The sequence below is a fragment of the Cupressus sempervirens genome, chromosome 3 (assembly GCF_028749045.1).
Source record: "Cupressus sempervirens isolate cs-2001-9-10 chromosome 3, ASM2874904v1, whole genome shotgun sequence".
NCBI lineage: Eukaryota > Viridiplantae > Streptophyta > Pinopsida > Cupressales > Cupressaceae > Cupressus > Cupressus sempervirens.
In genome coordinates this window covers 412,717,152-412,726,998 of record NC_143120.1, presented here as the reverse complement: position 1 = coordinate 412,726,998, position 9,847 = coordinate 412,717,152, and the positions used below count along the sequence as shown (strand labels likewise).

Here is a 9,847-nt window from a genome sequence, read left to right as displayed (position 1 = left end):
TACAAACAAATAAACTTATGAGATTAACTAACTCATCTCAACACAACTAAGCATAATTAAAATTAGAACTCAATTCAAACTCACTAATTAGACTTAACTATCTATTTATAGTGAGGGTGCTTTGCACCATTCACATATTTTGTTTTTTGAAGTTTAAAGATGGCATAGTATCGATATACAACTAGGAGGTTATCTCTGGCTGATTGTTCATCCAATTTATTGCTTGGGGTCAGCCCCCTGTTCTTTTTTGGCTGCTATCTAATACTTCAACAATGTAGGTCGAAAAGGGCTAAATACATTCAATACTTTTACCTAAATTAGGTTCATGTATATAAATAATATTTAGGTGAAGGTATCAAAGAAAAAATAATCTATTATTTGTATAATTGTGGACAAGATCAAATTATCTCAGTTACAAGACAAGTAGATAGAGAATGCCAAAAAAGTTATAGTAGAGAAAGTTTGCATGTTTCGTAGGATGTGTGACTTTAAGAGAAAATAATACTTTGATATTCATTTTCTTTATAAAATCATCTTGAAGGTCAACAACAAGAATATGTTATTTGAATTTTAGATAAGAGCAACCAAATTAGTATCTTTAGATAGAGTTAAGGATGTAGAGTTCATTTACTAGGATGTCAAACATGAAAAATAATTTCCACCTCAAACATTTTAGGATGTTTAGATTGTAGTAAGTGTAGTCTTTTAGAAATAATACTAGGTAAGAGTCCAAGATTGTCCTTGTGGGATCCAAATTAACTAGTTTGATAATAGCTTATTAACCACCCCAACAATATGGAAAAATGGACTTTATGTCCATTTCCAAGGTTCCAAGTGATCTTAATTTTGAACAAGTTACCTAAGAAAAGATTAGGATAGAAATAAAAGATGAAATGATTAGTGATAAGATAACAAAGTGAAGCAAATATTTGTAAAATTCCATTTCCACAAAAACTTTGACATTCGTTGAGGCAATAAATCTTCCTCAAGGCCCCTCAAATTTCTTAAAAGACCACCTATCCTTTCCTTGTATGACTCGCGAAGTTCAATCAATTTTTTTGAAATCGAAATCCACTTCAACACATCAACATTATTAGAAAAGGCTATTTCAAAATAGGGAGCCCATCGAATGAATTTGTGGTGGTGGCCCTAAAAAATGGGAGGATTCCATAAAGCAATTTTTTGCGAAGATCGCAATCTGCAATCTAAGAACAAAATGTCCTAATCAAGGAAAGAGATACTAAATGGTTACTAAAGGAATCCTCCAACTACTTCCAAACTTTGGTACTCGAAGAAGCATTCTCATACCATCTCGTAAAGAGGCCATCTGAATGCAATAATCCTAAAAGCCTTCTAAGAAGGCGGTATTCACAATTGGGGTTTAAAGCCCTGCAGGCGCATAGTGGGGTTCTTCTGAAGCCACTAGATGAAGAATTTCAAAGGGAAAACTTGACAACGAAATTAGATATAGATGCGATGGAGGTCTCCTTTGAGCCTAAAAAAATTGGGAAGGGGGAGATCAGGATGATCGGGTAGCTGAGGGATCACAAGGTTGGGGTTTTCGTGGAAGAATCTTATTAGCTCACGTAGCTAGCAGAAAATTATCTCAACTAGTGGAAAACCCCTTAGTTTATCCTTTCGAGCAACTTTCCCCATACAACCCTCGAATCTATGGCGTCAAACTTACCATCCTCATTACACAAGGTTGAAGGGTTCCAGAGATTCCACCTTTTGGATCCTGAGAAATCGCCCATCAAAGCAGACTGGAGATGAGGGTTTACCATCGAGAATTTGCTGAAACAATTGCTTGAAGATATTTGCTTTGCCAAATAAAGTGGTAAAATAAACGTTGCTAGTTTATAGTTGCTGGTTGCTAGTTGAGAATGATAAATAGACACTAATAATAGATTTTTATAGTTTATAAACACAACATGCTGGTTCTCACTACAAACGACAGTACTAAAAGACAGAAAGAGAGTTACTGTGCCTCCTCGTGACAACAAACAAACTTGAAGCTAAGCATGTTCATCCTGCTCCCCCTAACGCTGCAAGTTATTAATTTATTTATACATATATAGCAAGTGTAGTTGCGCGGAGGCGTAGATCTGATCAGGCAACTTTGAGCCACAAAACATCACCTTGGGAAGCGAAGTGACAAATAGAAGTGGCATGACCAGGCTTTACGTTCAGGATCTTGAATGAAGCGTGGTCCGGATTCCATGAACTGGTGTCCATGTGACAGATGGCCGCCGCCTCTACCGTCTTCCCTGCATCTTCGCCCCTCACCGTAACTCTCGCCACCCTCGCCCCTCGCAGCTCGTGGCACAGATACACCGCGTACGGATACTCTTCGCTGTGGCAGTAATACACTGGCGCCGCCTCCTCCTTCCCCTCGTCTTTCACTCGCATTATCGTATACTCCTGCTTCACAGATTTTGACCTCTTCGAAACTTTTGTTGAAAGAACGGATAAACGGTCGTTCCCCATCTTTGACGTGATGAAGTCGATCATCGACTCCAACGACGTTGCGCAGAATTTGGTTTCGCCCTTCCCAGCAGGTCTCTCGCAGGCTTGTAATGTCTCATTCATGGCCACAGCCGCGAGGGAATCGGGCGCTACGTTGAGTTCCTTCAACGCCAGGGAGAGCTTGTCGGAGGAGAAAGGGAGTTTGTCCGCGGCGATGCGTGGAATAAAATGCCTGGGAATGCTTGCGGCCTGCACGAAGGTGAGTGACACTTTGGTTCCGACCACCAAGTCCTTCTCCAGCAGAAACATGCACAGCGATGGGTTTCTCAGCATTTGCGCCGTAGCTGCAGCATAAACATTGAGCTGGATAGTGCAGTGTGGCAAAACCTCCTCAACGCCTTTTCCCTTTTCATTATTTGTCCCAACGTACTTCACTGCTACTTTCTCATATGAGATGAGTTCCTTCAGAGTTTGTGGAATGGGTGTCGTGGGCAGTTTCTCCTGCCAGTACGCCATGCTTGGACTAGTCGGAGATAAAACCTTTTCACCTTGCAAATGCGCCGCACTCATTGCTGCTACTGCCTGTCAATTCCAAACAACCGAAACTCATAATTAGCAAAGCTAGCAAAATAAATTATAGTTACAAACTACGTGAACTATCTTGATAATAATTTTAAAAAAGAAAAATAAAAATAAAACCTTACAAAGAAAAGAATGAAACTAGTTAAACTCCCCATCCTGTGAAAGGCGGTAATTTCAGTGTTTCAGAGATACCAAGTGAAAGAGGTTCTCCGTCATATAAATATACTGAGCTTACGACTAGGGAAGCCGCGCGCCATCGTAGACGTAGGCACAGCATGCATGTCAAATCTCATATTACTTATATCATCTTGTTTTTAGTGGGGGACACTGCTGATATTTTCTAGACATATTTCAAACGCGGATATCAGATGAGATCGTACGCACTACAATCATATCTCGGCAACGTTAAAAGTATCAGAGTCGTTAGCAAATCCACTTTGAAAAGCTCTACAATCGTATCAGCTGGCGGAGTGGGTCATAAGGCTAGAATTCACTTGTTAAAGTGAGAAGTAAAGCTATCAAAGTTAAATTTCAATATTCGAGTAAGACTAATGGCAAACTATCTGAATTTTCTTTTTATTAGTCTACATAATGAGACCCCGTGACTCTCTTGTGAAAGACAGCCGGTTGCAGTGCTCGGGAGATACAATTGAAGGATATGAGATCACCTCAACTTGCGAAAATAGACGATAGCAGGTCAGATCGTGAGCACTTTCGTTAGAAGCTTCAATGCACAAAATTTAAAACCTATCAAGGTCAGCTTTGTCGTTGTTGCAGGCCGATATCAGATAAAACAAAGCATAATTAGAATTTTGGAGTTTTATAATCGTATTGGCATTTGCTGGGGGCGCCACCATATCAATTATGTAATCGACTCATAAAAATTTGATCCGCTACAATGCAATTTGATGGGATTTATCCGCTACTATACCGTATCTAGATTTCCTATGAGATAATTGTTTGAACTTGGGAAAACCCAAGTAATGCTACAGTGAATGGTTGGTTTTGTCAGAATGGAAAGACTATATCTAAACAAGAGCTGTGCGAGCTAAAGTCCCTGCCTAAGATCGGACATGAGGAGAATGTGTGTGACCTGGATATTCTTTTGGATTTTTTTAAAGATGGAGATACCATCTAGCCTAATCATTTAAACTAAAGTTATAGAATTGGTATCTCAACTAAAAGCTACCCAAACAAAATAAGTCACCAAAATAAATTATAAAGTAAAAGGTCACTATTGTACATACTATATGTAGGAATGAGAAGGAACTTGTATGCATACAAACAATTTAATTTCATATGTGTGGGCTGGAAGATAATTTCATTGCGTACATGTAGGTTGGACCAATTTTGACTTTTAAAATGGTGTTGCAATGAGTTCGAGGGCTAGAAAGAGCAAAAGAGTAGATACCATGTATTATTTGGCATGTAGAATGCATTTTTCAAATGATCACATAGAAAAATGATAATAGATCAATATGAATATGTTCAAGGTTAACTGGATTTGAGTCTAATGTCATGCATTAGTACACTATTGTTTATAATGGGGTTACTCAAGATTTTCATTATATAATTAATTTGGTTTTGTGCTTAATGAAATAGATAGCAAAATAAGCACTCAAAGTTCCATTAATTTCAATTTCCCATGATTCCTTGGCCCTATCTCTTCTTAAATATCAAAATCATTGCTAGCCGTGCTAACCCAACTTGCATGTGAACATTAAGGAAAATTTTAGTTTTTTAACATGAAGGAGATATTTTAAAGTACTTCTAATATGGCCAAGAGGCACCTTTGCAAAATAATACAGAATTCTATATATCTAGGTTGTAATGACAATAGTATAAAATTGAATTTTTTAAAGAAAATTAGAATTATTTATTCAATTTTTAGAATGTAATAATATAGAAGTTATATGTTGACAAATTTTAGAAATTAGATAGCAATTTTAAAGAAATCTAAATAACTTGCAAGTGGAAAATGTATTCAAGAGTATGTATAATATGTATTAGTGCATTATAAAAATTAAATATCTATTTTAAACAAAATCAAAAGAAAATATTAATAGATAGAATGTTTAAGAGTTTTCAAAAATTCTTGTTTATAGAGAGTTTTACACTAACGAAGAACAAGAAAATAAGATGATGTGGAGTCCAACTATGGAAACATGAAAAAAAGTTGCTCCATATTAATAAGCATGAAAATCAATTTTACAACAATAATGAAAGAACTTGAAGTTGGTTCCTATTGTTGAAAACGTGGACAATGAACTTGGACACGTAGGAAATGTGTTCTCCTTATTAATTTCATCTAACTATAAACATTTCTATAAGAATGGAGGAGAATAAATTAGTTTAGTGCAACACACTTACTTTTTCTTGCTAAAGAAAATTGTTGTTCCTGATGCCTCCCACATCATATTTGTCTTTGTCAAAATGTGTAAAAACATTTTCTCCTCTAAATTTAATGACACCAATGTCATAAAACTTAGTTACCTCATCTTTAAAAACACCTGTTGAAAATATTATAATATGACTTGAGAATGATGTGCTAACTAAAGCTTCCCAGATACATTTGTTTGTCAAACATCCCAATCCTAGCCTACTACCTTCCATCACTATTATGTTTGCCAAGCTAAATCGTGGATTCTTATAGCTACATTAGGCCAATGTTGGATTTTGATATTATCCATTTTTTCTTAGCAGAATGTAAATTAATTTCATCTTTCACATTAATATAACTTTGATGAACAAAATTATGAAATACAAAGGATGACACTCTGTAGTAGTTTGCTTTACTTGTACAAAATTCACTACTATTCTTGGAAAACTAACATTTGATTAGATTTTGATGAAAAGAAAAAAATTGAATATTCGAAAATAAGAATTCATTTCAATATTGGATCATTTCAATTATTGTCTACTTTCTAGAATTTATAAACAATGGTAAGAGACAAACAATGGTAGAATTTATAGACAATGGTAAGAGACAAAGGAGAAAAATAATAAAGGAGAACATTAAACAACCTAGAAGCATAGATAAAATAGAGATGAACACAAAAATGAAAAAAAAAAATTAGTAAGTTTTAAAATAAAAGCACAATTATCTGATACATAACATAAAGTTCTCTTTTCTGTTTTGAAAATATAGTATAAAAGAAAGTTTTATTCTTAAAATATGTCTTGTTGTTGCTACATCAATACAACCTACCGCACTATTCCTCCTTTTCTTTCTATATCTACATTTTTGCAACAAGAAGTTTATCAATAAAGGAGAATCCAAATTTTCTTTGACATTGGTATTGACATCAATTTAATCCATCAGATCATATGGAAACTACAAGAAAAAAAAAAAGATTAAATCAAAAAAAAAAAATCATCTGTGAAATGAGGAAGAGGATAGGGCAAGGTGGAAGAGTGAATTAGTGTACGTTAGAATGATGAAGAGGTCTACAGTGAAATAACTAAGATAGTTAGAAATTAACTCCAACAATTCATGCTCAATATGAATGGATTGAAAATATTATATACAAAGATTATATATTGTATAAAAAAAGTTAAAAAGTAATTTGTACAAATATTTCAAACTAAAAAATTATACTTTTATGTTCTATAATTTATAATAAATTTAATTAAATATTAGGTTGGCCTCTATGAAGCTAGTTGTGAACTATTATAGATTATTTGTAATAGTGAAGAACTCTAATACTGATGTGTTTCTCTAGATCTGCTCTAGATATACTTGCCCAACTCTAGTCTTTGTATAGACATGAGGAAAATTAATTGGCTCTTTATAAATTTGATACATTCTTTATCTAAAATGTTTTATGTTTCCTTCAACTCTTTCTCATAGTTCTCTATCTACATTTGGTATAGATTTTTTTTTTTTTTAAATTATATAAAAATCATAAATAGAAAATTATTTACAAAGGCTGAATTATAGCACACCGCTAAGCATTTATACTAGAAAGCTAAATGTTATGCAATTTTAGCATGTTTGGCATTTAATGAGAGAATGTAACATGTATTCTTAGAGGAAAGATAATTTGACCAAGTAGAATATAGTTGAATCTCCTAGAAAATTATACTAGAAAGTTTGTTGGAGATGAAGGACCTTGATACTTGAGAGCCATTGGATCATAAGGTTTGACTCTTTTTTTTCTCCTCATCATATCTACTTGCATTACATTAATGGACAATCCTATTATAGACAACAACTGCACAAAGAGTAATAATATCATTTAATGCATGTGTGAAAACCATGTTAAAAGAATTTACTCATCGAGATAATTAGTATCATGTAAGAATTAACCTAATTACTAAATATACACTTTTAAGAAGGAACTATTTTATAATGTTTATGAAGAGAATAAAACTATAATGGAGATCTTGTTACAAAACGTAACCCACTTCATAGAAAAATCCATGAAAGAAATTTTAGAGATTTTCCTATAAAGCATTCGATGCATTGTAATAACTTTGTAAACATGCATGATTTTCTTTTTTAATCCTTGGGGTTACAACCATCTCTTTTTATCCTTAGGGGTACAACCATCTTTTGGTCAATCATTGTCCCATAATTAAGTAGTCATTGTCTTCATTTTTTCCAATCATTGTTCTATTGCACAGAGTACTCATTTTCCTTCATAATATTACTCCAAACTAAAATTTTATTTTATTCCATTTAAATATATCTTTATATAAGATTAAATATCAAAAAACCTTATAACTTCGCGGTAAGCAATATTGGGCATGCTTTTGGGATCCATCAAGTTCCTTCTATTGGATTCCACATCTTAGCAACTACCACTGATAAATATAAATAATAAATAAAAATGCCTAATTCAAATTAGAATACATTTTTTATTTCCATTGATATCAGCATTAAAAAAAGCCTAGTTAGAATGGTGTACTGCTGACAATCTCAATGAAAACTATTAACTAGCCGTCATGATATGAAAATATTCTCACACACATCTCATCTTAAATAATCAAATGAAATGAGGTCTTCACAAGGATCTCAAACTTGTAACAATTGAAAAATCGTAACTTAGTGAAACAAAGATATCATCATTAAAGAAAGTCTAGTCAGAATGGTGAAACACTAACAATCTCAAAATATTCTCACACATATGTCATCTTAAATAATTAAATGAAATGAGGTCTTCACAAGGATCTCAAACTTCTTGTAACAATTGAACAATCATAAGTCAGTGAAACAAAGAGAGGCCAAGGATTTAACCAAAAATACAAAAGACAAATCAAATGGGCTAGACCATAATAGAAAGAACACTCAAAAGAATAGGAATGACAATAATAAACAAATATTTAATGAAATTAATAATAAAATTATTGATTTGAGAGGGGAAAAGGATAAAGATTTTACAATAAAGCCTCCCCAAAAGGTTTTTGCTCAATGGACCTAATGAGCAGTAAACAGTAAAAAAAAATAATGCAAAATTAATTTAGGAGTTGGATAAAACTATTAATGAACTATTAAGAGTGGGGACTAGGAATGAACTAATTTAAAATTTTAATATAAATTAATTCATGGTATGGAATGAACTATTAATGATGAAATATACAAAATGTCAAGTTCTTTATATGGTGTATGTTTTACACTTGCAAAGCATGGATTTTATGACTTTGAAACATCAAAAGAAAGAAAACACTATGACATTATCTAAGCTCTGGCACCTTTTTCTTTTGATTCCAAATGAATAGAAACTTTAGAAAGGTGAACACATGGCATTACATTTAGTAGGTCTTTGGTAATACTTTCCAAAATATAGCTATTGACATGTATGGTCTGAAAGATAGTTGCCCACAAGTTGATCAAAATGACATTGCTTGAATGGTGAAATAATCTTCAAGAAAGCTTCAGGGTCATCAAAACAAGTTGCATCTTGGGTTGAACATAACATATAAGTACCAAAGGGTCTATATGGGCTTCCAAATCTAGGTTCCCTTGGGTAATTATTTTCTATTGTAGATGTGCATTGTAGGATCTTTTTGTAAGCCAGTGATATAGAAACTTATATTGTAGCAACATAGTCAATTCCCATTATGGTAACAAGAGGGGCACAAGTGCACTCAAAGGCTCGAAAAATGATTCAATTTGGACAAGAAGCATATTAGCTACAATAAGTTTGAGAACTAGTGGAGGTACATAAAAAAATGTTTCTTGGGTCTTTCAATTTTAAAGATTGAAATGGATAAAATTGTTTAGCCATTTCCATTCTAAATTTAATGGTGTTTAGGAAGTGCAAGTATTGAAGTTACGTTGTACAATATATTAAAGTTTTTGGAATCACTAAGTTTGGTAACAAAGTTTTAAACTTTTCAATTATGTAAATGGCTAAAGTTGTTAGTGTTCATTAGTAGAGTATATCTTTCATCATAATTGATCTTAGTTGATGGATTCAATATGTTCAATTTTCTATCTTTTCTCTAAGGTAAAAACACATGTAGTGCCTGCCCCTAGTTTACATTTTTGCTACTCTTTTAGGCTAGTTTTATGTTTGATGATTAGTAGCATTATTTTGAGATTATCAGATATTCTTTTAGATTCAATTGATATATGGTGAGATTACTTGATACTCTATACTCCATGTATGCATGATGATTATTACAATGTTTTCAGTTATTGATGATGTATAGTTAGATGGATTATCATATATGTTTTATTTTGGATACTTATCCCATACTACATGTGTATGGTGTGCGTATATGTTTTCTTTATGTATGAAATTTCTGACGTGGTTGAGGAAGGGAGTCATAGTCACCTGCTAGTCGGGATTTA

At 33.2% G+C, this 9,847-nt stretch overlaps 1 protein-coding gene across 1 annotated transcript; it reads right to left on the bottom strand.

The window, feature by feature from the left end:
* Positions 1 to 1,891: 1,891 nt before the first annotated feature.
* LOC149566769 (BURP domain-containing protein 3-like) lies at positions 1,892 to 3,238 on the bottom strand. Its single transcript, XM_089820093.1, has 2 exons — positions 3,171 to 3,238; positions 1,892 to 3,048 (listed from the first exon to the last, which is right to left on the bottom strand). The coding sequence occupies exons 1-2, from the start codon at positions 3,201 to 3,203 to the stop codon at positions 2,110 to 2,112; spliced, it is 972 nt and encodes a 323-aa protein (XP_089676219.1). The 5' UTR covers positions 3,204 to 3,238; the 3' UTR covers positions 1,892 to 2,109.
* Between the last annotated feature and the right edge of the window lie 6,609 nt (positions 3,239 to 9,847).

Coding starts and splice junctions, on each gene's coding strand:
- LOC149566769 (XM_089820093.1), bottom strand. CDS start 3,203: ATGGGGAGTTTAACTAGTTTCATTCTTTTCTTT. Junction 3,049..3,170: donor CTAGTTTCATTCTTTTCTTT/GTAAGGTTTTAT, acceptor TGGAATTGACAG/GCAGTAGCAGCAATGAGTGC.